Source organism: Carcharhinus amblyrhynchos, chromosome 8, assembly GCF_965287045.1.
Source record: "Carcharhinus amblyrhynchos chromosome 8, sCarAmb.v2.hapA, whole genome shotgun sequence".
NCBI lineage: Eukaryota > Metazoa > Chordata > Chondrichthyes > Carcharhiniformes > Carcharhinidae > Carcharhinus > Carcharhinus amblyrhynchos.
The window spans coordinates 34,706,137-34,733,453 of record NC_137331.1 but is presented as its reverse complement, the minus strand read 5'-3'; the positions used below and the strand labels follow the sequence as shown (position 1 = coordinate 34,733,453).

The window sequence follows — 27,317 nt, the reverse complement described above, 5'->3', positions numbered from 1 at the left end:
CATCAAGATTTGACCTGTGAATTTGAAGGTGCTATATTTACCATCAGGGATAAGGAACAGAGAACCATACAGCTCAGGAACAGGCCCCTCAGGCAGACCAAGTCTGCCGACACAGATGCCTCTCTAATATTTTCTTGCCCCTATATCCCTCTGTTCCTGCCTATTTATGTATCTATGATGTGGATATGCTGGCGTTGGACTGGGGTAAACACAGTAAAAAGTCTGACAACACCAGGTTTAAGTCCAACCGATTTATTTGATAGTAATTTTGATAGTAAATTTACTATCAAATAAATTGGTTGGACTTAAACCTGGTGTATTCATGCATCTATCCATGACCTCAATTCTGACCTCGGGTGTCTGCTTCCACCACCTCCTCTTGCAGTGCGTTCCAGGCATTCGCCACCCTCTGTGTAAAAAAAAAACTTGCTCCATACATCTCTTTTAAACTTTCTCCCTCTCATTCTCAATCTATGCCTCTGTGTAATTTGACACTTCGACCCTGGGAAAAAGACTCTGACTATCCACTCTCTCCAAGTCTGTCATAATCTTGCAAACCTCTATCAGGCCCCCCTCATCCTCCTGATGCTCCAATGAAAACAATCCAAGTTTGTTCAATCTTTCTTCATAGTCCATATCCTCCAAACCAGGCAACATCCTGGTGAATCTCTCCTTCACCCTTTCCAATGCATCCACATTCTTCGGCAGTGTGGCGACCAGAACTATACACGGTACTCCAAATGCGGCCGACCCAAGGTCACATACAGCTGCAAAGTGATTTTCCAATTCTTGTACTCAACACCCCGACCGATGAAGGCCAGCATGCCATACGCCTTCTTAACATCTTGTCCACCTGAGTTGCCACCTTCAGGGAATTGTGGATCAGTGCGCCTAAATCCCCCTCTATATAGGAAGTTCATAGAGGATGCAATTCAGCCCTGGAGATTGTGTTTTCCTTATAGATCTGAGAGCTGTTTGGGCTTTGCTTCATATTTGACATTTGATACTGTATCCTAGCTTAGTTACCTAGAGGAAGATAGAGGCAGCAGGAGGCCATTTGGTCTTTGAAGATACATCATAAAACCCTGAGGAACATCATGTGTATTAATAGGCACAGACACAAGTTATGATTGTAATCCTTTTTGACTGTCATATAAAGAATCAGAATCCTTGGAGTGCAGAAGAAACCATCTGGCCCATTGAGACTGCACTGATCCTCTGAAGGAGCACCCTATCTAGGCCCAATCTTCTGCCCTCTACCTGTAAAACCACACTTCGATCATGACCAATCCATCAATTGTCACATCCTGGACACTAAGGGGCAATTTACCGTGGCCAATCCGCCCAACCTACGCATCTTTGGACAGTAAGGAGCAATTTAGCGTGGCCAATCCACTCAACCTGCATATATTTGGACTGTGGGAGGAAATCCACGGGGAGAAGGTGTAATCTCCACACACAGTCACCTGAGGTCAGAATCGAACCCAAATACCTGGTGCTGTGAGGCAGCAGTGCTAACCAGTGTGCCACCGTACTGCCCATCAAGAAATAATTATAAATTGGCCCCAAGTTGTTAAGTTGCCTTTTAGTCTTTTTGACTTTTTTTGTAGTTACATAACGATCTGAAACTTCTGCTGATTTCAATTAGAGAGTGGCCTGTGTTCCTCCCTGGTATTTCACCTGGCATTGTCACTGGGACCAGAAGCTAGCCAGTAATCTGCAGTTTCTCCAATATCAAGGGGAGGAAGTGAAAGGAGAGAATAAAATGGTATTTGAATTAACAGATGTTACTTGCTTCACCGGATCCCCCTTATCTGTTAGAGCTTGTGCACCTGGTTAGTAGAGAGAGCAAATATCTTGAGCAGATAAAGAGCGTGGTGGTTGTGATTAACTTGAGCAAATTTTGCAGTCCTGAAAAAAAATTGATGATTTGTTTAACAGGGTGGGGTGATTTTAATTTTGTGAAAATGGCACAGGAAGTTGCCAATTTCTGCTATGCCCCTCGCAGTATTTACTCTGATAACTAAATAAGAATTGTGAAAGGTATAAAATGGGCTGATGATTTTCTATTATTTGCTTTTCTACTTTGTGAAAAGTACCACTATCTGGCAAGTTGTGCCAGTGTTAAAAGTTAGGACGCTCACTGGAACATTGTGGAAGAGTACACTTAACATTAACTTGCAATGCATGGAGTGGTAAGGCATGGGTTTGTACTCGTGATCCTCAAGATGTAAGCCAGTACAGTGGCCAGGGACCCAGGTTTGATTTCCAGCTTAGGTCACTCTCTGTCTGTGCAGAGCTTACATATTCTCCCCGTGTCTGCGTGGGTTTCCTCCCGTTGCTCTGGTTCCCTCCCACAGTCCGAAAGACGTGCTGGTTAGGTGCATTAGCCAGGCTAAATTCTCCCTTGGTGTACCTGAACAGGCATCAGAGTATGGTGATTAGAGGATTTTCGCTGTAACTTCATTGCAGTAAGCCTACTTGTGACACTAATAAACTTTAGACAGTGATTATAGACATTGCTGAGGTTTCATAAAGGGGTAGCTATAGCCCTTAGCATCATCTCTGGGTAGGTCCTGTTGCAACGGTGGGACTAATTCACTACAGGCAGGGGAACAGTGATATGTGGTCTGGTGGACTGGTCTTGCAACTGGGAGTCCTCGTGGTCAATTTTCATGAAGTCTCTTGAGTGTAAGAGTTGGCAAATCATGTTGCAGCTCTATAAAACCTTGGTTAGGCTGCATTTGGAGTATTGCGTGCAGTTCTGGTTGCCACACAATCAGAAGGGCATGGAAGCTTTGGAGAGAGAGTGCAAAGATGGTTCATCAGGAGGTGCCTGATCTTGAGGATGTTGGCTATGAGGAGAGGTTGAATAAATGATTGTTTTCACTGGAAAGATGGGGACTGAGGGAACACCTGATAGAGGTCTACAAAATTGAGAGGCGCAGATAGGTTGGATAGTCAGAGGCTTTTTTCCAAGCGTGGAAGTGTCAGTTACAAGGAGCACAGGTTCAGGTGAAAGGGGAATGGTGGGTGCCTAGAACGCAGTGCCAGAGGTGGTGGTGGAAGCAGGCACATTAGCATCATTAAAGAGGCATCTGGATGGATACATGAATGGGGAGGGAATTGATGGATACAGACTGAGCAAGGGCAGAAAGTTTTTTTTAGTTTATTTAGGGCATTATGATTAGCATGGGCATGGAGGGCGGAAGGCCCTGATCCTGTGCTGTTCTGTTCTTTGTTCTCATAGCTGCAGCTCAGACATGGGCAAGGGAACCCCTTCTGATGACCATCAACTACCTTCCTTGAGCTGATGAATCAGCACTCTTCCATGTTGAACACTACTTGGAGAAAGCATTGAGGCACATTTTGTCCTCTGGATGGGAGGGTATCAATGTTCTATTGCCCAAGAGTGGCTTGGTAGCACCATTAATGATCAAGCTGGCTGGGTCTGGAAAGATCTGTCTGCCAGAATTTGCCTGGGGCAGGTGCTGTGGAAAATGTTAGCTGGTCTCGCCCTGGCCTGTCTACCTGTTGCAGGCACCTTTGTCCATGATGCAGCTGGTAGGAATGACCACCACATTCTTCCTGTGGAGACCATCTTCACGTTGAGGACAATTTCTCTTGAATTTTGTGACACTAGCATTGTGCAGAATGATTAGAAACAGTTTTTTTTAGTATCACAAGTATGCTTATATTAACGTGGCAATGAAGTTACTGTGGAAATCCCCTTGTCGCCACACTCCGGCACCTGTTCGGGTACACTGAGGGAAAACTTAGCATGGCCAATGCACCTAACCAGCCCGTCTTTCGGACTGTGGGAGAAAACCACAGGGAGAATGTGCAGACTCCACATGGCTAGTGATCCGAGCCAGGAATTGAACCTGGGTCTCTGGCACTGTGAGGCAGCAGTACTAATTGCTGTGCCAGTGTGCTGCCCAGGTCAGCAGCTCAAATCAGGGCACCCATGAGAGGGTGTGGGGCCATCAGCAGCAGAATTGTATCCGAGCACAACCTGTAACTTTGTGGCCTTGCATTTCCCTCAAGGCAGGGAAACAACCCTGGTTCAATGAGGAGTGCTGGAGTCCATGTCAGGAGCAGTGTAGACAGAGCTAAGTGATTCCATTATCAAGAAATCAAATCTGTGTAGTCCTTCCACATCTCGTCATGAATAGTGATGGACAATAATGCAACTAACTTGAGGTGGGAGTTTCATAAGTGTCCTTATTCCCATTGAGTCCAGTACAATGTTAAAAACTTTCCACAGGAACATGGGTAGGAAAGGTTTAGAGAGTTATTATTTATTTATTAGTGTCACAAGTAGGCTTACATTAGTATTGCAGTGAATTTACTGTGAAAATCCCCTAGTTGTCACACACAGGTGCCTGTTCAGATGCACTAAGGGAGAATTTAGCCCGAACAATGCACCTAATAAGCAGGTCTTTCAGAATGTGGGAGGAAACCCAGGAAAACCTGTACAGACTCTGCACAGACAGTGATCCAAGCTGGGAGTTGAACCTGGGTCCCTGGCGCCGTGGGCAGAAATGCGAACCACTGTGCCACAAAATGCAGGCAAATGAAACGAGTTCAATTTGGAAACCTGGTCAGCATGGATGAGTTGGGCTGAAGGGCCTTTTCTGTGCTTTGTATCTCTATAACTCTAAGTTTGAAGCAGTCACGGATATCTTCAGCTGGGTGGATTGATCTTTTGAGTACCTTCTGACGTTCCTAGATATCAGTCTTCAGGTAATTTGGTTCCCCCTACCTCGCGAAGATCATTAAGGTGTTACATAAATGCCATTCCTTTCTTTCAGCAGGTCTGTGCTTTCACAAATCGAGTGATAAGAATGAAGTTAGAGAGAGGCACAGGTTTTAGTCTCGAGGGGGGACAAATCAATATTAATTTCACTCACTTTAACAATTCAACTGAATGTGCTGTACGTCCTCAACAGGTGCGGCCATTGCCAGAGACTCCAGTCAACGTGGAATGAACTCGGGGACAAATACAACAGCATGGAAGCACCCCCAGCAAATGTAGCAAAAGTTGACTGCACCAAAGACACACAGACCTGTTCAGACCATGGAGTTCGTGGATATCCTACGTAAGTGGTGGGTTTTGCTGTGGGGCATGTTGAACTGCAAACAGTTTTGAACATCGTTAAGGATCTGGAAAGGGAGAATCACCAACTCGAGGGGAATTGCAAACTAATCCGCATTTATTGGGCCTTCCTCTATAATCTTTGAAGATGTCAGTGATGTATCAGGCAGTTGGGTGGGGGGGGAGCGGTGGGGTGGTGGGAGCAGGAGGTTTTTAGTTTTGCAACATTTAGTGTGTGCTGCTTTATGTTAAGTTGGTCGTTCTTCTTGCCATCTGTTCCTGGCGATGGTGCTGATAAATTTGTAGAAGTGAAAAAACCAAATGATTTAGCTGGCGCAATGGTTAGTACTGCTGCCTCACAGCGCTGGGGACCCAGGTTCAATTCCAGTCTCGGGTCACGTTGTCCCCGTGTCCGCGTGAGTTTCGGTTTCCTCCCACAGTCCAAAGTTGTGCGGGTGAGGTTGGTAGGCCAAGCTAAACTGCCCTTTAGCATCAGGGGGAATTAGCAGGGTGAATGTGTGGGGGTATGGGGATAGGGCCTGGGTGGCATTGTGATTGGTGCAGACTCGATGGGTTGAATGGCCTCCTTCTGTACCATAGGGATTCTATAAAAATGTGCTGTCAAGTGCAGTGTTTCCTGCAGATATTTATCCTTCAGTTGGTCAGCAGAACAAGGAAGATGCCCCATGCTGTAATTTGGAAATGCATTGTTATCCATAGTAATAATGCTGCTGTGATTGTAATGTGCAACTTCATCACTGTAGCGTGCCCCAAGCAGTTCAACTGCATTTAAAACACAATTTTAACCCTTTCATCTGCCTCCTCAACCCCTAATAGATTTTGAATGATGAGTGGCCACTGTGATATATCCATATCCATGATGTTTGTTCATTCTAATCTTGCCAGATGCTTTGTACAAAAGAAATGTTTGTTTTAATAACCAGACAGCATTGTGATATAGCATCAAACATGCAGTCCATTTGCTATCCTAGTGAATGGCTTTCTTGTTTACCTGTTAGGTTGAAGCTGTTCAGACCTGACCAAGAAGCCGTGAAATACCAGGGACCCAGAGATCTCCAGTCACTGGAAACTTGGATGTTGCAGAATCTGGGTGCTGAATCTGATGTAAGTCTTTCGGAAGTCACTTAATCCTTGTGCTGGGGAGCTCTGTGGAATGCGCACTGTCACTGAGTGAGAAACCTGTGTAGCCATTGGATGTTGCTTTGACCAACTTGTTCTTCTGAGCCAAGCAGGCGCTTTAGCTTCTAGCTTCCATTTGCAATCAGGCTGCAGAGATTGAATGTGTTTCTTAAAAAAACTTAACTGTCAACTGTGATGGTACAATTAATCTGCTTTTCCCAATCAAGCATTAATTGATTCTTAAGCTAGGTGACACTGTGGTTAGCACTGCTGCCTCACAGCGCTAGGGACATGGGATCAGTTCCCACTTTGGGTCACTGTATGGAATTTGCATGTTCTCCCTGTGTCTGCATGGGTTTCCTCCGGTTTCCACCCACAGTCCAAAGATGCGCGGGTTAGGTGCATTGGCTGTGCTAAATTGCCCCTTAGTGTAAGAGGGACTAGCTAGGGTAAATGTATGGGGTTGTGGGGATAGGGCCTGGGTAGGACTGTGGTCGGTGCAGACTCAGGAATGGCATCCTTCTGGACTGTAGGGATTCTGTGATTCTGCAGTGAAATCTTGATAATTGTATACAAAATTCCCAGCGGTTTTTGGCTGATGTAGAAGTGCGATGGGTGGGCTTTTCCTTCCACACCACCCAACCCCACCACGGCGTGCTTCATGGAGGCGTCCCGCCTTTGGCCAACAGCAGGATCTTCTGGTCCTGCCACTGCCAACGGGGTTTCCCGTTGTACGTGGGGGTTCGCCACTGGCGGGACAGGAAGATCCCACTGGTGGGAACGGCAGGAAAAATCTGGCCAGCATGTGGAAATACAACTCCGCAAATGCCAGTTTTCCTTCAATGCTGTGCGTAGTGGGAGCATTTCAATGTTGCTTAGCCTGAGAATCGAAGAAAGAACTTACTCAGCTACTGCCGAAAACAAATGGATCGGCCGAGTGCTGTACTTCTGTTCCCATATTTCTAAATGTCTGAAGTGGAAGTGATGGCTTAGAACCCTTGAAATTGAGATTTTCGAATATAAGCAAGAAAGTGCTGGAAATACTCGGCAGGCTTGTCTGCATCCTTTGGTGAGAGAAAGCGAGTTCATATTGGAACTCGCTGCCAGGGGAGGTAGTGGAAGCAGATACAATAGTAACTTCTAAAGGGCGTCTGGACAAATACATGAATAGGATGGGAATAGAGTGATATGGACCCAGTAGGGTAGGGGGCTTTAGACAGGCAGCATGGTCGGTGCAGGCATGCAGGGCCAAAGGGCTTGTTCCTGTCCTGTAATTTTCTTTGTTCTTTGTTCAGGCCCATCGTCAGAATGGAGGAAAGTTTGAGATGTAATAGGTTTTGCGCAAATGAAAGAGGGGAGTGGAAAGAAGAATAAAAGGAGAGGTCTATGTTACCGTGGAGGTCAGGGCACATTAAAATGGCATAGGGTTACAGAACAGAAAAGTTACAGTGGGCGATAATGGGACAAGTAAATAAAGAAAAGATGTTTATAAATAATCTCCCTACCAAGCTACGGTTAACTTGTTACTTCTGTTGAGTGTGGGGGAAACCGGAGCACCCGGAGGAACCCACACAGACACAGGGAGAATATACAGACTCCGTACAGACAGTGGCCCAAGCCAGGATTTGAATCCGGGTCCCTGGCAGTGTGAGGCAGCAGTGCTAACTACTGTGCCATTTGATGTGGCAGCAAGACAAAGCTTGTGGTGATTCTAGACAAGGTGCGAATGTCAGGCTCACAGCCATCCAAATGCAGAGGAAAGGGATTGAGGAAGAAACCTAACTAGCAAATAGCAAACATGAACAAAAACGGGACCCAGATTGTCCAGAAGGCTATAGAGTGCTGAGTCAAAAAATGAGGTGCTGTCACGTTGGCTTTTGTTGAGTTTCATTGGAACACTGCAGCATGCCAAAGACATAGAGATCAGGCTTCGCACAAGTTGGAGAACAGGGAAGTGATGGCTGAGTGATATTATTGCTAGATCATTAATTCAGAAACTCAGCTAATATTCTGGGGACCCAGGTTCGAATTCCCCCACGGCAGATGGCGAAATTTGAATTCGATAAAAAATATCTGGAATTAAGAATCTACTGATGACAGTGAAACCATTGTTGATTGTCAGAAAAACCCATCTGGTTCACTAATGTCCTTTAGGGAAGGAAATCTGCAGTCCTTGCCTGGTCTGGCCTACATGTGACTCCAGAGTCACAGCAATGTGGTTGATTCTCAACTGGCGTCTGAAATGGCATTTAGTTCAAGGGCAACAAGGGATGGGCAAGAAATGCTGGTCCAGCCAGCGATGCCCATGTCCCACGAATGAATAAAAAAATTCATAAAATCATAGAATCCCCACAGTGCAGTAGGAGACCATTCGGACCACTGAGAATGTGCTGACTCTTACCCAGGCTCTATCCCCATAACTCGTCGTGTTTACCCTGCTAACCTATATATTTTGGGACATTAAGGGGCAATTAGCATGGCCAATCTACGTAACTGGCACATCTTTGGACTGTGGGAGGAAACCGGAGCACCCGGAGGAAACCCATGCAGACACAGTGAGAATGTGCAGCCTCTGCACGACAGTGACCCAAGCCCGGAATCGAACCCGGGTCTCTGACGCTGTGAGGCAGTAGTGCTAGCCACTGTGCCGCACAGAATTGAAGTGACTGGCAAAGCTTGAGCCATGCTGAACTGAGATGTTCAGCAAAGCACTCACCCAGCCTGTATTAGGTCTCCGCACTGTAGGGAAGATTTTTATTGCCTCTGTAATTGTACTTTGTGTTTTGAGTCTACCATAGAAAACAGCAATATTGTAACAAAGGGCCAATTTTTAAAAGCTTTGAACTATTCACAACAGTACATAGTAAAAAAGCAAGCAATATATGAACTATTTACAACAGCACATATTAAAAAAAGCAGACAATATAGTGGTTTTAATAACATTTTTACAGTCTAAGACATAACAGGAATGAACAGATAAACACATTTTTCTTTAAACATCACTTGATTTTCTCATGTTCATTCATAGATTGGGAAATGCCAGTCTCCCCGGAACAGATAAAGACAAAATTCTGTGGATGCTGAATTTGAAGCAAAAACAGAAAATGCTGAAGAAACCCAGCAGATCTAACAGCGTCTGTGGGGAGAGAATAGAGCCAACGTTTCGAGTAAGGATGACCCTTTGTTTGAGCTCTGACAAAACATCAAGCAGACTCAACATTGGTTCTATTCTCTCTCCACAGACGCTAATGATAGAATGCCCACAGTGCAGAAGGATACAATTTGGCCCATCGAGCCTGCACTGACAACAATCTCACTCTGGCCTTATCCACGTAATCTCTGCTAGTCCCCTTGACACTGAGGGGAAATTTAGCATGGCCAATCCACCTAACCCACACATCTTTGGACATCTGCTGTCAGACCTGCTGAGTTTCTCCAGTAATTTCTGCTTTAGTCCCTTGAAAACAGTTTATTTTTATATTGTCAGTTTTGGTGGGGTTTGATTATAGCTTTGATTCAGCTCCTTGACGCAGAAAAAAAAATCAAGCTGTTGTCTGCTTGATTTGCCCTTTTACTCCATTCTGCTTTTCCACAATCTTTTATGAGCTCTTCATCTATTTCCAACTCGTGCCCTGTGCCAACTTCTGTGTAATCTTTTTATTTGGAAAAATCTTCTACACTTTTTACTCAGCCTGTTGGGGAAGGATTGGCAAGTGCAGAATCGTGAACTAGAAATGGTGTACGTGTCATTGTGAGCAAGATGAAGCGTGTGCTTTTGGAGTCCCTTGGGAGTTTGGTTTTTGTAACGTTCATAAAAAGGAAATTCATAATTGTGACAACTCAGTAGCTCAGTAAGCTGAGCTGTTAGTTTTGCTCATGGGCAAACGTGGACCATCTTCAACTTTTTGGTCTTTTTCCACTATCTTCAAAAAAGAATGAACACTATGACCTCTTATGAGATGCTTGGAATTTCTTTTATTCATTGAGATACTGATGGCTGTCTGGATAATTTACAAGTGTTCGAAGCCAAAGGAGGAACTTTGGGTTCCCTTCAGCTACTTGCACCTTTTATTAAGGTCTGATTTTTGTGTTCTTGACTCAAAGTTCATATGATGTTGTTTGAAGTTTGCTACCTTAACCCCTTGCTCAGTAGAGCAATCTGTGCAGTTTTGTGCCAATCAATGGCTACATTTTTCCCCCTACACGCATGGTGACACAATGGTTAGCACTGCTGCCTCACAATGCTGTGCATCAGGGTTCGATTCCCAGCTTCGGTTACTGTCAGTGCATAATCTACTCGTGACTGTATGGGTTTCCTCCAGTGCTCCGGTTTCTTCCCACAGTCTGAAAGATATGCTAGTTAGGTGCATTGGCCGTGCTAAATTCTTCCTCAGTGTACCCAAACAGGGGCCAGAGTGTGGCGACTAGGGTATTTTCACAGTAACTTTGTTGCAGTGTTAATGTAACCTACTTGTGACAGTAATAAATAAACTTTACACTTTAAAGTTAACTCCATTACATTGCCAGTTTTGGTAAGCTGCTCACTTTTCAAGAAGAGCATGAAAAGGATAATCCTTGGGTTTGCACTTTGGGAAAATAATATTATAAATTTGTTAGGATTCCCTCATGTTGACGTCAGTTTGAGTATTTTTTCAAATTTGACATTGGAGGGTCACTGTGGCTGGCTAAGGAACCCAGGCTGCTCAGTAATATTGTTGCGCTCTGCACCATAATTGGTCAAGCCTCCAGGTATCAATTCCTTATTTTCAGAAGGTGCAGCTTTTTATTTAAAGCTCAGTAAAATGTCATTTGCATGGCTGTGGGAGAAGTATGTAAATCATAGAATCATAGAAATAGAAACCCGACAGTGCAGAAAGAGGCCATTTGGCCCATCAAGGCTGCACTGACCTCAATTCCACTCAGGCCCTACCCCGATATCCACCCAATAATCCCTCTAACCTACGCATCTCAGAACTGTAAGGGGCAATTTTTAGCATGGCCAATCAACCTGACCCGCACATCTTCGGATAGTGGGAGGAAATTGGAGCACCCGGAGATGTGAGGAGAATGTCTGTGGAATTTGCACAGTGACCCAAGCCGGGAATCGAACCCTGGTCCCTGGAGCTGCAAAACAGCAGTGCTAACCACTGTGCTACCATATTACCCTGCAGCATCACCAGTCAGTGAACACTGTGATTACCTGAGTTCCTGCAAATGTAATGAGGCAATTTTGTCAGGCTCTTTGCCTTGCATTGACTGACCTTGGTATGTCCAGCTCTGGCCTGTTGCTGCATCAAATGGCACAGTGGTAAGCACTACTGTCTCTCAGCGCCAGCGACCCAGGTTCGATTCTGGCTTGGATCTCTGTCTGCGTGGAGTTTGCACATTCTCCCCATCTGTGTGGGTTTCCTCCTGTTTCCTCCCACAGGGAGATGCAGGTTGACTGGTTTGGCCGTGGTAAATTGTCCCTGACTGTGTGACGATGTGCGGATTAGATGGATTAGCCGTGGTAAATGTGCAGGGTTATGGGGATGGGGCCTTTGACAGTACTCTGTCAAAGAGTCGGTGCAGACTCAATGGGCTGAATGGCCTCTTCTGCACTGTAGGGATTTTATGGTCGATGATTAACTCAATACCCTGTACCAGAAGAATAAAATAAAGTATTTTTGGAGCGCGGTCATCTTCGTAAAGTCGGAAATGTGGCAGCCATTTGTGCACAGCAAGATCCAACAGACAGCAGTGTGATCGTGACCAGCTTTTGGTCACGTTACCTTCAGTAACGCTGCTTGAGGGATCTATTTGAGCTGAGAGGCGGGAAGAGATGCTTTGCTTGTTTTTGAACAGCATCCCGGGATCATTTCCACCACCTGAAAGGGCAAAACGGGGTCAAGGTTTAATGTCTCTTTAATGTCTTGACCGTGCAGTGCTCCCTCAGTCCGGCACCGTGCCAGCTTGGGTGATTGTGCTCATCATTCTGGAGCTAAAGCCGCAATCATCTGTCTCCGTTGTAGGGAGTTTGAACACTGAGGTAAGGTTAACGCTTGGAGCGTTTGATTCAGTGTCTGAAATTCTAACCTTGATGTTATATTGAAACCTCTGCAGCTGCATGTTTTAACCATTGCCCCAACTCGCTCACAGCTTAGCAAAGCTGGAGAGAGGCAGAATAATGGCTGCCTTGGGCTGACTGCTGCTTTGAAGATTGCACTGAAGCATTTCCTGCTCAGTCTTTGGTTGGATTCCACGTTTAAAAGAGGGTAACTGCCCGAGGGCTTGCTAATGAATTAACTACCTTTTGGACCTGTAACCACTACCATAAATATTTGAAACACATGCATGTACGCCCTGAAAAGAAACAGCTGGGGAATCATAGAATCCCTATGGTGCAAAAAGAGGCCATTCAGCCCATCAAATCTGTGGCAGCAACAATCCCACCCTAGTCTTATTCTCATAACCCCATTTACCCTAGATAGTCACCCTGTCACTAAAGGGTAGTTTAGCATGGCCAATCCACCTAACCTGCACGTTTTTGGACTGTGGGAATAAACCGGAGCACCCAGTGACACGGGGGTAAAATGTGCCAACTCCACACTGACAGTGACCCAAGACTGGAATCGAACCTGGGCCCCTGGCACTTTGAGGGACCAGTGCTAACTGTTGTGGTATATCTTGAGGTTGTGGTATTTATTTTCACCAGGATGTTAACACGGCAGTGGTGAGTATGGAAAAACCTTGCGTCTCATGTGAGAAGTGACAGAAGTTACGTGATGGACCTTTGGCTTTAAAGCTTGCATTACCCATGGAGGGAACATTTGTGAGATAAATAGCAAGTACAGTATGCGACATTTACAATAGCATTAAGACATTTGAGGCAAAAAATTTGTTCTCGGACAAGTGACGTATTGCACTAAAGCATTCTGGTTTAAATTTGGCTCACCAAATCTGTCACCCAGCTAGAATTATGCTGCTTCTCTCCTAAAGCAACCTACTGCTGTTCAAATATGAGCACAAGAAATGGTTTCTTTCACTGAGGCCATGTGTATAGATCTATCATAGAACTCTACAGTGCAGAAAGAGGCCCTTCAGCCCATCGAGTCTGCACTGAACACAATCCCACCCAGGCCCTACCCCCATATCCCTACATATTATACCCACTAATCCCTCTAACCTACACATCCCTGGGCACTAAGGGGCAATTTCTTAGCATGGCCAATCAACCTAACCCGCACATCTTTGGACTGTGAGAGGAAATCGGAGGAATTAAGGTTTCCATTTCTGTCTGTTTTCCCAATGATGTCAGTGGTTAGGGATTGATATCTTTTGATAATCTCTTTATAAGTGTGTCAACGTAGTCGGTATTCATTAATATCTGTTGCTTTTGCTGGGAGGTTGTTCTGTAAATTAGTTGAGCTTAATCTCGAAGTATCTGACACAGTGGTGTGCCTTGGCGCAGTGTTGGGGGCCCTGGCGCAGCATTGGCACAGTGGGGGCCCTGGCGCAGCGTTGGGGACCTTGGCGCAGCTTTGGGGGCTCTGATCTTGATGGTGAGTTGCTGCTGTTGACAATCGAAGTTGCTTCCCTCTGTGTATTTACCTGTTCCCCATCAGGCCTCTGGGTGAGTTTCACATCAGGAGCTGGCAAGAGTGCTACCTCGCCAGCTGGATAAATTAAATTTGGGGTGTGTGAATGAGCAGAGAAGGTTGTCCAGTCTCTCTGCAGCAAGGGAGGAAGAATTTTGATTAAGGAGATGAAAGGGGGTAGTGTGTTATCCAGAGAGAGATCTCCTTTAGGAGCTACAGCCTCTTGCTAATCATGTACTTTTTGCAATTTAATCTCTGAGAAATAAAATCCTGATTTTAAAAGAAATATTTATTCTCGTCAGCAAATAGGATCTGAACTGGAACCTCCCACTCTTCCAGAAGCCAAGCAAGGCTTGTTTGAGCTTTCGGCCAATAACTTCAAGCTTCATACTACACAAGGTAGGTTTGACAGCAGGCTGAGTATTTGTTTGTTTGGTGTTTCTAGGTCTGGGTGAACTGGAGTTACATCCTAACCTTTTAATCCCTATTCGAAATTTGCAGAATAACCCTCCTCTCTCATATAAAAGCAAAATATTGCAGATGCTGGAAATCGGAAAGAAAAACCAACACTCTGGTCTGGTAGCTTCTGTGGAGAGAGAACAAGAGTCGAGTCCAATATGATTCTTCATTAGATACTCTGGATCTGAAACGTTGGATGGAATTTTCTGGCCACGCTTGCCCAAGGCTGGAAAATCCCATCCGAGGCCAACAGACCTTTGCATGGGTCTGTGTCCCGCCCGCTCTGTATCCTGTGGCGGGCGGGCCAGGAAAATTCCACCTGTTAACCATTTCTGTCTACAAATGCTGCCAGACCTGCTGAGTGTTTCCAGCACCTTCCAGTTTTAATTAACTTGTACCCATTGTTTAATTCCAAGCATGTTACTGGACGAATAATCCAGATGCACGGAGACATGAAGATTTCCGGCCTTTCCCACCAGTGAGATCTTCCAGTCCTGCCAATCGCGACACCCCCACCCCAGGCCACGGGTTCCCTGGCTGTACAGAGTGCGGACAACACACAGCCACGTTGACAGCGGCAGGACTGGAAGATCCCGTGGTGAGTGCCCTCCACCGCTGATAAACATGCCGCGGAGGGGCAAAAAACATCCCATCTCAACAGCTTGGTGGAATTCAATTCAATTTGATAAATTTGGCATATTCGAATAAATGACTGTCATGAAAATACTGGATCGTTGTTTAAAAATCCATCTGCTTCGCTAAATGTCCTTTCCTTGAGCAAAGGAAATCTCTCCCTCTTGCCCCAGCTGGCCTACATGTTTACCAGGCTGATTCTGGGGATGGCAGGACTGATGTATCAGGAAAGATTGACTAGGTTAGCATTGTTTTCACTGGCGTTCAGACGAATGAGGGGGGAATCTCATAGAGACTTATGAAATTCTAACAGGACTAGATAGGGTAGATGCAGGGAGGATGTTCCTGATGGTGGGGGAGTCCAGAACCAGGGATCAGAATCTGAGGATTCAGGGTAAACCATTTAGGATGGAGGCGAGGAGACATTTCTTCACCCAAAGAGTGATGAGCCTGTGGAGTTCATTACCACCGGAAGTAGTTGATGCCAAAACATTGAATGTATTCAAGAGGTGGCTGGGTATAGCACTTGGGGCGAATGGGATCAAAGGTAACAGGGAGACAGCAGGATTAGGCTATTGAGTTGGATGATCAGCCATGATCGTAATGAATGGTGGAGCAGACTCAAAGGGTCAAATGGCCTCCTCCTGCTCCTATCTTCTATGTTTCTATGCGACTGTAGATTCGGAGCAATTCAATTGACTCAAACCTGCCCTCTGAAGTGACCCAGCAAGCCACTCGATTGCATCAAAACTGCTCTCAGAAGAGCCAAGAGAGGCCAGTAGCAGTACAGGGGGTTTACCTTCACCACACAGACTGCAGCGGTTCAGACAAGAAGCTATCACTGCCATTGCAAGGGCATTTAGTAATGGGGAGTAAAATGCTGGTCTTCAGCAATGTTCACATTCCCAAGAATGAATATTTTAAAATATTCAATCAGATGAGTACTGCCTGCAAATGCAAACAGCAGAGATTTAGTTCCCCTTTTTTAAAGGAAGGGGTGTCATGGTGGTTAGCACTGCTGCCTCTCAGCACCAGAGACCCAGGTTCGATTCCCGGCTTGGGTCACTGGCTGAGTGGAGTTTGCACATTCTCACCATGTCTGCATGGGTTTCCTCTGGGTGCGCCAGTTTCCTCTCACAGTCCATAGATGTGTGGGTTGGGTGGATTTGCCATGCTAAGTTGCCCGTTAGTGTCAGGGGGACTAGCTAAGGTAAATGCATGGGGTTATGGGGATAGGACCTGGGTGGGATTGTGGCTGATGCAGATTCAGTGGGCCAAATGGCCGCCTCCTGCTTTGTAGGATTCTATGAAGTGGCTTTTTTAGTTTTTGGCACCATTTCAAAGCATGGCTTTCCCTTTAACCAGTAAAATGGGGAGGGAATTAATAATTTTTATTTCATTGCTTTAGTGGGAACACTAAACTGTCTGCTACGTATTTATCCATTTGTAATGACAAACACGATATTAATGAATGCATGAACTTGTGGCACACCTACTATAGTCCTGATTGGTTGACTTGTGTCCATGGTTTGATGGAGTACGTGAATACCAGTCCTTCCGATCCAAACACCGGTGCTGGGGAACTTGACGAAAACTGGACTTTTCCTTGTGCGCTGCTTGGAAAATATTCCAATCAAGAACCACCACTCAGTTAGTACAGAGGACTGGTGTTAGACTGCCATCGAGCCACTTATAAATTGGCTTTGCCACAAAGGAACTTCGAGCAACTAATTAAACCGAATAATCAATATATTCTTTTACAAAGGAAAGAATTGTGAATCCCATCCATTCTTGAGCTGTTTCTGTTTTCTGTCATATTTTAAATAGCGACTGTGCAATCTGTAAACTATTTTGATGTGATCTCCCTACCCTGCCTGAGCTTCTTATGGGAAGTAGCTTAATCTGACTGCCTGGCTACAGCAAGAAATTGGACATGCAGGGAATCGTGAGCGAGCCTCCGTTATTGGTGCGGTGCGGTTTCAGTGTGTGCTATCTATAGCAGGGTTTCCCAACCACGGGACCAATTTGACCTCCCCAGAGCACTGAAGGAATCCTGGGAGACATTCTCACTGTGCTGAAGAGCCAAACCACAGGATAATGTTTGTTTTTGCGTAGTGGGGCCAAAGACACAAAATCCTAATTTATAGAACGCTTTCTATATGTGTCTGTGTTACTGTAATTAGAAATGTAGAAAATAGAAGCAGGGGTAGGCCATTTGGCCCTTCGAGCCTGCTCTGCCATCATTTTGATCATGGCTGATTATCAAATTCAATTTCCTGATTTTTCTTTTCTCCTCCCTTTCCCTATATACCTTGATCCCTTTAGCCCCAAGAGCTATACCTACTTGAAATCAGACAACATTTTGGCCTCAACTACTTTCTGTGGTAATGAATTCCACAATTAAAATGTTCTCTTATTAAAAATGTACTTGGGTCTTAACTTTGTCACTTGTACTGGGGAGGTTTGGATTTTTCTTCGGTCCAAATGAGCAGAATGCTGTCGGGACGCTACATTCTAACACGCACATCCTGCCTACTTTCCCTTTCCCCTCCGGCTCTCTCCTTTACCCAGCCCCCATCCCCTCCATCTGTCTTCCTGTTCCTCCCCAGGGTCCTACCAAACTCAGTGCGGTCTATAGGATGTACTACAGGACCTCCCAAACTCGTTACCCCCCACCACTTGGAGTGGCAGGTTCATTGGCACCTTCAGGTTCCCTTTCACCCTGACTCCTCCACCCCATGTTCTTCCTTCATTGTTATTGGGTCAGGGTCTCGGGACTGCTCACCTGACAGCATTGTGTGAGCAGCAGTCCCAGGTGAAAGGTCCACCTTCTCTTGGGAAGCTGGCATTGCCAACAGTGCCCACAACCCAGCTTGACTCAGCTGGTTGTTCCCTGCGCTTTGGGAGGAATGTTTTCCTTGCACTCCGGGTGAATTCTCAGAAATGATATTTAGACGTTTGTGTGTGGGTTTATTTTTAAGACAACTTCTGTAACACGTGATATATTTTTCAGGTTTACACTTTATCAAGTTCTTTGCTCCATGGTGTGGACACTGCAAGGCTCTGGCTCCAACATGGGAACAACTGGCATCGATGTTTGAACATTCGGATGTGAAAATTAGCAAGGTGTGACGTCAAACAGTTGTGAAGGCTATGTGATAACGTTGTGTGTGTGTGTAGCTGTGTGTGCTTTAGATCACAGGATTTGATAGAACTGCTTAATTATTGACAAGGATATGTTAGACAACCCTGGAAATAATCTGATAACCCACTACATTATTTGCTATTATAAAGACAATTTAAGATTAGCGCAGATTTCAGAGACTTATTTCTGTTGTCTCCTAAGTTACAGTAAAATACAATTGAACATAATTATTGGAACATAAGTGGGGCAAGGAAAAGAACTCAGTGATGGTTTGAGATATGACGAGAGGCTGGATAGACTGAGACTTTTTTCTCTGGAGTGTAGGAGACTTAGAGGTGATCTCATAGAGGTCTATAAAATAATGAGGGGCATAGGTGAGGTAGATAAGTTAGCATCTTTTCCCAAAAGTAGGGGAGTTTAAAACTAGAGGGCATAGGTTTAAGGTGAGAGGGGAGAGATACAAAGAGTCCAGATGGGCAGTTTTTTTCTGTGAGAGTGGTGTCTGGAAAGAGCTGCCAGAGGTGGCAGTAGAGGCAGGTACAATTTTGCCTCTTAAAAAAACATTCAGACAGTTACATGAGTAAGATTATGTATAGAGAGATATGGGCCATGCGGGCAGTCGGGACTAGCTTAGTGGTTTTAAAAAAATGGGCAGCATGGACAAGTTGGCTGAAGGGCCTGTATCCATGCTGTAAACCTCTTATGACTATGGTGGTTCTCTGTATTCAATCTTGATTGCAGATATTACCTAGTAATCTGGATCTCTCTCTTGACAAGTCCCTCCAAGTTACAACGTCACTGAGGTCCTTTATTATCCCAACACTCGGGCGTGGAATATTTAGACAGTGCTTAATGGGACTGGGCACAGTTGAGAAAATCTTGCAACCCTAGAAAAATGGTGTGAGTGATCACTGAATCCTAATTGTGGCCAACACAGTTGTTATAACTGGATGGGAAGATCCCAGAATGGAAACCTGGCTCAAAAGATCATAACTTTTCCTTTTTACTTAGAAAACATGGAGCAACAGAATCACATGACCATTACTTAGTTCAACAGCCAGAAAAGAAACATTTATTAAATATGAAAAGTTGGATGATGATACAATACTCCTCTACTCTCCCCTTAGCCTAACAAATTTCCTCCGATTTTAAGATTAACACAGATTACAAAGCATATCCAAAGCTACAACAGTCCCAATAACACACTGTCCATTCAAATGTACAAGATGGCTGTGGTCAAATACATTCTCCACTCTGAACCTCAAGTGAATGTCTGTGGATTTCCCTTCCAAATCCCTCCCCCCTCCTCCCCAGATGATTGTTACATGTGATTTTTTATTTAAACTCCACTCCCAATTTTACAACAATGCTTTCCTTCAGAGGTTTGCATCCTGAGATCCAGTTCAAGTTTTTCAAATGACTATTTAAAGCAAAGCTTCTGCTCCACTTTTAACACCAAATCCAGCATGCAGGATTTTCAACTTCCCTTTCAGGATTTCTTTATCTTGACTGTTATACAAACTGTTCACAATTGCTTCAACTACCATTTCTCTGACTGGATAGAAATGGCATCAAGGTTTTGATTTATCTCTGAAGTCTACTTTGCCACATTAACTCTGGTTACTGCAACACTCTCTTTGAGTGACAATGCTTTCTGTTTTTCCCCTGAATTCTCTCAAGCAATATCCTGGTCTCTGTTACTTAACTTCAGTTGTTTTAGGACGTTCTTTCTGTCCTATTTCCCTAGTTATCTGGACTGTATTTGGCTCTTTGGGAAGTCTGCTCCTTTGTTCAGTTGAAGTTGGGGGTGGGGCGGGGGGGCAGTCACAGCCCTTTCAGAAAAATAATTCTCCCTGACATAACTTATTTGTCAAGATTAAAAGACAATAGGCAGTTTTCAGGCTAATTGTGTGAGGAATCATCTGAGTTCACTTTAGATGTAGAATCCTCTCCAACAATTTATTGGCGGCACAGTGATTAGCATTGCTGCCTCACAGCGCCAAGGGTCAGGGTTCAGTTCCTGGTTTGGGTGACAGTGCAGACTCTGCACATTCTCCCCATGTTTGTGTGGGTTTCCTCTGGATGCTGTGGTCTCCTCTCATGGTCCGAAAGACATGCTGGTTGGTTACATTAACAATACTAAATTCTCCCTCAGTGTACGCGAACATGCGCAAGAGTGTGGCAATTAGGGGATTTTCACAGTAACTTCATGGCAGTATTAATGTAACACTTGTGACATTACTAAATAAAAAAAAAGCTTCACTTTCTGACTGCAGCCTTTTCCTTGCAATCTAATTCTAGGTTGACTGCACAGCCCATCAGCAGTTGTGTTCGCAGAACCAAGTGCGTGGCTATCCGACCCTGCTCTGGTTTAAGGATGGTGAGAAAGCAAGTATCCATTTTTACTTTAAATTGTTTGTTGGATTTCTCCTCCCTTCGTTCCTGTCCGGATTCAACAACCTGCTGCTTTCCAAGGTTACGAGGAAGTTCAGAGCTTCGACTGAGCTTTGGAACCATCTGGCATTCATGATTTTGTCCTTTGGTGATCTGTGTGTGCAGTAGTGATATCTAAACTTTATCTAACAGAGTAGATATGTCTTTTTTTTATTCATTCATGGGACATGGGCATCGCTGGCTGGCCAGCATTTATTGCCCCATCCCTAGTTGCCCTTGAACTGAGTGGCATTACTGAGGGTAGTTGAGAGTCAACCACATTGCTGTGGTTCTGGAGTCACATGTAGGCCAGACCAGGTTAGGACAGCAGATTTTCTCCCCTAAAGGACATTAGTGAAACAGATGGGGTTTTCTGGCAATTGACAATGGTTTCATGGTCATCAGCAGATTCTTAATTCCAGATATTTTTTAATTGAATTCAAATTTCATCACTTGCCATGGCGGGATTCGAACCTAGGTCCCCAGAACATTAGCTGAGTTTCTGAATTAATAATCTAGTGATAATACCATTAGGCCATCGCCTCGCCTGCAGTGGAGAGATGCTCTTGTCCAGATGCTGTGGAACACCATCCATTTCAAATTGGGCTTCCCTTCATTAACCAACATAAATATGGGATAAATTAAAAATGCAGTTTTATGAAGGGATGCTGCATCAAAGTAGGCAGAATCTCAAAGGAAACTTTTGAACATTAAATCAAAATATGATTAAAGGATTGATAATGCATCCTGATCCCCATATGTCAAATCATGTTTATGTGTGTTTATGGGCGGCATAGTGGCACAGTAGTTAGCACTGCTGCCTCACAGCACCAGGGACCCAGGTTTGATTCCAGCCTCGGGTCACTCAGTGTGAGCTTGCACTTTCTCTCTATGTCTGCGTAGTTTTCCTCCAGGTGCCCTGGTTTCCTCCCACAGTCCAAAGATGTGTGGATTCGGTTGATTGGCCATGCTAAGTTGACCCTGGTGTCAGGGGGATTAACAGGGCAAATGTGTGGGATTATGGGAATAGGGCTTGGGTGGGATGTGGTTGGTACAGACTTGATGGGCCAAATGGCCTCCTTCTGTTTTGTAGGAATTCTGTGAGATACCCGGGTTCGATTCCATCCTCCAGTGACTGACTTGTCTGTGTGGAGTTTGTACGTTCTCCCTGTGTCTGTGTGGGTTTCCTCCCACAGTCCAGAGTTGTGCGGTTTGGATTGATTGGCATGATAAATTGTCCCTTAGTGATGGCGGGGGGGGGCTAGTAGGGTAAGTGTAGGGTTACGGGGATGGGTGGGATAGTTGTCAGTGCAAACTCCGTGGGCTGAATGGCCTCCTGCACTGTAGCGATTCTATGATATGCAAGTGTGTAATGATGGAAGAGGAAAGGGAAAGGAATTCTGTGGGGTAAGTGCATGTTATTTGCTGCCTTTTGACTGATCGTAACAATCTCTCTGCCCAAACATGGAAGATCCAGTGCAAAGAATAAAGGGTGGCTTTTTGAGGAATACTTTGAAGCATGAAATCTCTCTCCAAACATCCCAAGTGATTCTGATTTTTGCCTCTTTTTTAGGTTGATCAATACAAGGGGAAGAGAGATCTGGACTCTCTAAAGGAATATGTGGACTCCCAGTTAGAGGCAGCTGAATCCTCTGAAGAAGACAAGGAAAGTGATGAACATATCGAGGAAGATGATCAACCGGAGGAGGAGAAGGAACCGGTATTTAAGATATTTCGGATAATCTCAGACAGCGGCCTTGTATGAGCAATGTAGTTTTAACTTGCAGCTGGGGAAGTTCAGTTCTGCGGGATGGATTTGTCGATTCAATTCTTTAATAATATTTTATTAGGCTAAAATGCTGTCTCCTAATCTTTCTAAGCATTGGTAATTATGGTCAGTGAGCAAATATAATATGTGGTGTTCATAGGGTTGACTTGATTTGGGTTATTAAGTCTTGATAGGAAATGATTTGCAGGTTTAAGCTGGTGTTTATGAATAGATTATTGAAACCAATATAATTTTATCTCGGGAAATCACCTCAGTTGGAAATCTTCATGTTGGGCTAAGCCACAGACCAGCAGTTCTTTTAGAAAGGAAAAACACCTTAAACGCAGTTAATTTTGTTTTTCTTTGAATACTCTACTCTCTGATCTAAATATACTATGAGCGTGTTTTCATTTCTGTTCTTGCTTCTAATTTTAGTCTATCTTATAAAACGAAACTGCACTTGAGAAATTCTGTAAACAAGATGAAACAAGGTTGGGTGATTCAGTCTAGAAGATTAGCTATCAGGAAATGATTCTTTTTTAAAGGTTTGGCATGTAAATATTTTCTTCTTTGGGGATATTTTCTCTATGCACAAAGACTCAACAAAATTGATGTAAAAATGAACCGTGTCAGGTTGCATTTAGGAGGGCCACTTCTATCCATTGGAGGTCTGTATCCCAGATGTGCCATCATGGGGGGTGACCAGGTACATTGCCCCTACATTTGAGGAGGGAATACGGGCTAACTGAGTTATCAAAATTAAAAAGTTATAGAGGTTTTTCAACTTGCCATCAGAGAGGGCCTAAGTTAAGCCACTGGGGATCTTGAATGGGATGGAACTAGAAACTTGAGGATTATTTTGGTCGAAAGCTGTGTATTCTTTCCATTCAGAATTACTCTCTCTTCCCTCACTGCAGTACAGCGTGATCACCTTGACAGAAAGTGACTTTGAACAGACCATTGCCGTGGGGGTGACATTTGTGAAGTTTTTTGCTCCCTGGTGAGTAATGTGTCTTTCCGTAACTAATGACGAAAGGAGTGTCAGGTCAGGTCAAAAGGATCAAACGCATTCGGTTTATTATGAGGACTCCCCGCTCTAATCAGTGTGTAGGCGAGGGCCTTGTAATCTTAAATAAAAGCAAAATACTGCAGATGCTGGAATCTGAAACAAAAATAGGAAATGCTGGAAAATCTCACCAGGTCTGACAACATCTGAGGAGAGAAAAGAGCCAATGTTTTGAATCTGGATGACCCTTCATCTTGGGGGATAAGAGTTTAAAAATCAAGCTTTACCTCAGTCACACGGAGTAAGCTACATGAAAACCACAGGCCTTGATTAACGCAGACCCAGATGAGAGTCAAGGATCTTTAATTGAATGATGTTTATCTGCAGTTCATGTTTGCCCATTGGAATAAGGATCAGTTGATATGTCATTATCAGAGATATAGTTATCATTACATGCATAAGTTTTATAATTGGACACTATACCCTTCTGTATGCATGATGTAACCTTAATCAATAACTGTGAGTGGATAGAGATAACTCCTATACTTTGATTCCTTGTAATCAAATTTGAAACTATAATTGCTTGTGTATTTCTGAATTCTGCACTCAGGCTGGTCTTAAAAGATTTGGTCAGGGTTCTGTAGCTGCAGTAATAAGTCAGCTTAAACCACTCTGTGACATTGTCTGGCTACTTGAGGGGAACAATAGTTTTAACTACATCCCTGTAAAGGGGGGTTTGGGGATTGACGAAAAGGAATTGGGATTTGATGATGTTGATGTTGTCCCATGAAAGAGGAATCTCTGGCTAGAACACGATGTCATGGAAAACCAAGTGAAGAGAGCTGAAATGCTGGTACAGTAATAGCTTTTCTCTTCAGGTGCTACCCACATACCCCATGGGACAAAACCCATAAGATGTAACTTAAAAACCTGGAAGATTATTGTACACTGGCATGGGATTTTTCTGGAATTTGTGTGAAATGGTACCCAGATCCAAGTTCAGAGAAGTCCTGTTCTTTAAGTGCCACCAGATGTCACTCATGCTTGATCGCACTGAACTTTTATCTGACTGTGTATCCTTGGAATTAGTACGGAACATCTTGTGGCCAATTTTTGCATTGTTGTGAATGCATTGTATAAAGATATCACCAGAAGCAATGTCCCACAAATGGAGAATGGCCAAAGTTGGCTGGTATTCTTTGAGGGAGCACAGCTGCCTCAGGCACCCCTTTGAATGTCATTCTCTTTGAAATACCCACAAGGTCTTCAGCATCCACCCAAATGGACCGGATGAACATTTGACAAAGATTTTGTAGTCTGTCACCACCAATATGGATTTGTGAGCCTTGGTCCTACGGTGGAACTTCAGAGCATTCACCTAACTTTCAATAACATGACCTGGCTTATTTAACCACTGTCTTCGTAACTTCTCTTCATAACTTAAATGTTCCATCCCGGGCAGCATCTTGCTGAATCTCCTCTGCACCCCCTCCATTGCAATCACATTCTTCCTATATTGTGACGACCAGAACTGCACACAGTACTCCAGCTGTGGCCTCACCAAAGTCCTACACAACTCTACAAAAGCCTTCCCTGCTTTTGTAATCTGTGCCTCGATTGAGAAAGGCAAGTGTCCCATAAGCCTTTTTCACCATCCTACTAACATGCTCTTTCACCTTCAGAGGCCTGTGGGTAAACACGCCAAGGTCCCTTTGTTCCTCAGAACTTACATAAGAACATAAGAAATAGGAGCAGGAGTAGGCCATCTAGCCCTTCGAGCCTGCCCCGCCATTCAATAAGATCATGGCTGATCTGTTGTGGCTCAGTTCCACTTTCCCGCCCTCTCCCCATAACCCTTAATCCCCTCTCTTATCAAGAACCCATCAACCCGCTTCTTAAAAATATTTAGCGAGGCAGCCTCCACCACTTCAACGGGCAGAGAATTCCAGAGATTCACCACCCTTTGAGTGAAGAAGTTCCTCCTCAACTCCGTTCTAAACCGCCTCCCCTTTATCTTGAGGCTGTGCCCCCTAGTCCTACTGTCTTTTTTGAGCGGGAAGAGTCTCTCCACCTCTATACTATCCATCCCATTCATCATCTTATACGTCTCAATGAGATCTCCCCTCATTCTTCTAAACTCTAACGAGTACAAGCCTAGTTTATTCAGCCTCTCCTCATAGCTCAATCCCCTCAACTCCGGTATCAGCCTAGTAAACCTCCTCTGCACTCCCTCCAGGGCCAAAATATCCTTGCGCAGGTGCGGCGCTTCCTAGTGTCGTGCTGTTCGTGGAATACTTCCTGGTCAAATGACTCCTTCGAAAGTGCATCACCTCTTACTTTTCACGGTTAAATTCCACATGCCACTTATCTGCTCATTTGAGCATCCCATCTATATCTTCCTATAGCCCAAGACTCTCTGCTTCACTATCAACCACCTGGCCAATCTTTCTGTCATCTGCAAACTTACTAATCCCATCTCTCACAGTCACCTATGTTGTTAATATAAATGATGAATAATAAGGGACCCTGTGGTATGCCACCAGATACTGGCTTCCAATCACTAAAGCAGCCTTCTGTCATCACCCTCTGTCTCCTACATCTGAGTGAATTATGAATCCATCTCATCAAATTACCCCGTATGCCATGTGCCTTCTTTGAGTCTCCCATGTGGCATTGGTTACGTCTTCCATAAAGGTAGTGTGTGCATCAGAAAGCCCACTTAAGAAAGAAGATTGGCCCTGAGATAAATGCTGGCTTGAGGACTACAATATTTTTTGAACATGAGGCTATCATTTGAATGAGCTGGGCGTTTAAATCTGTTTCTAAAGTGCCATGCAGTCTCTGAGACCAGTGAGACAGGTTTGTGGGCATTGATACTTGAACACTATCAGTAACGTGCAGTCCTCTTGCCTACAGTGCAGAATTACGTTCTCAATTTTTGTTCTGCTGTGGATTACTTCTCTTTCGGAAAGAATAAAGAACTCAGTGCCCCGGCCGATGAAGACACACATGCTGTATGCCTTCTTGACTACCTTCTCAACTTGAGTTGCCACTTGCAGTGATTTGTGCATCTGTACACCCAGATCCCTTTGCCTATCGACACTGTTATGGGTTCTGCCATTTACTCTATATTTCCTATCTGTATTAGACCTTCCAAAATGTGTTACCTCATGTTTGTCTGGTAAACTCCATCTGCCATCTCTCTGCCCGACTGATGTATTTCCTGCTGTATCCTCTGATGGTCGTCATCGCTATTCGCAATTCCACCATCCTTTGTGTTGTCCGCAAACTTACTAATCAAACCAGTTACGTTTTCCTCCAAATTATTTAGCTTTGATCCCTGAGGAACGCCACTAGTCAGTGCAGTATTCTTTGAGGAGTGTCAGTTACAGCAAGGGGTTTGGCACACTTGTTCACTAGTTGACAGTATAACGCATTTATTCCTTTTCAGGCACTTCTGTACAGCACGTGGAAGAGGTTCTGCACTTTAACACCAAGTACCTCCACCAATAATCCACACGCTCTCTGTCTTTGTCAATAGGTGTGGCCATTGTAAGAGTCTAGCACCGACCTGGGAGCAACTTGCCAAGCAGGAGTTCCCTGGCCTAAGTGATATTAAAATCGCAAAAGTTGATTGCACTGAACAGCGATCCCTCTGCAACCAGCACTCGGTAAGAAACTGTCAGTCAGAGATGTAGAAAAGTAGTAGTTGGCGGCTAGCTCCTGTTTGTCATGGAGTTCAAAGTAGCAACGTTGCTAAAACCGCAGTAATTCTTTTAAAGTATTTATTTAATTTGACATGGCTAGTTTTCAAGAGCTCAACACTTAAGCAGCAGTGCTAACCATTGTGCTACACAGCTCCAAAGACCTGGGTTCGATTCCCAGCTCGGGTCACTGTCTGTGTGGAGTTTGCACATTCTCCTCGTGTCTGCATGGATTTCTTCCGGGTGCTCTGGTTTCCTCCCACAGTCCAAAGATGTGTGGGTTAGGTTGATTGGCCATGCTAAAAAATTGCACTTTAGTGTCCTGAGATATGTAGGTTAGAGGAATTAGTGGGT

General features: G+C 44.5%; 1 protein-coding gene across 1 annotated transcript in view; it reads left to right on the top strand.

Moving 5' to 3' along the window:
* The window catches only part of txndc5 (thioredoxin domain containing 5), a 38,915-nt gene that overhangs the window by 2,721 nt on the left and 8,877 nt on the right, over positions 1-27,317 (top strand). Inside the window, exons 3-10 of the mRNA XM_080193874.1 lie at positions 4,953-5,102; positions 6,118-6,223; positions 14,118-14,214; positions 17,921-18,033; positions 20,354-20,440; positions 22,059-22,205; positions 23,171-23,253; positions 26,801-26,930. Of these exons, the coding sequence (XP_080050000.1) occupies positions 4,953-5,102; positions 6,118-6,223; positions 14,118-14,214; positions 17,921-18,033; positions 20,354-20,440; positions 22,059-22,205; positions 23,171-23,253; positions 26,801-26,930 (913 nt within the window). The remainder of the gene's footprint in view (positions 1-4,952; positions 5,103-6,117; positions 6,224-14,117; positions 14,215-17,920; positions 18,034-20,353; positions 20,441-22,058; positions 22,206-23,170; positions 23,254-26,800; positions 26,931-27,317) is intronic.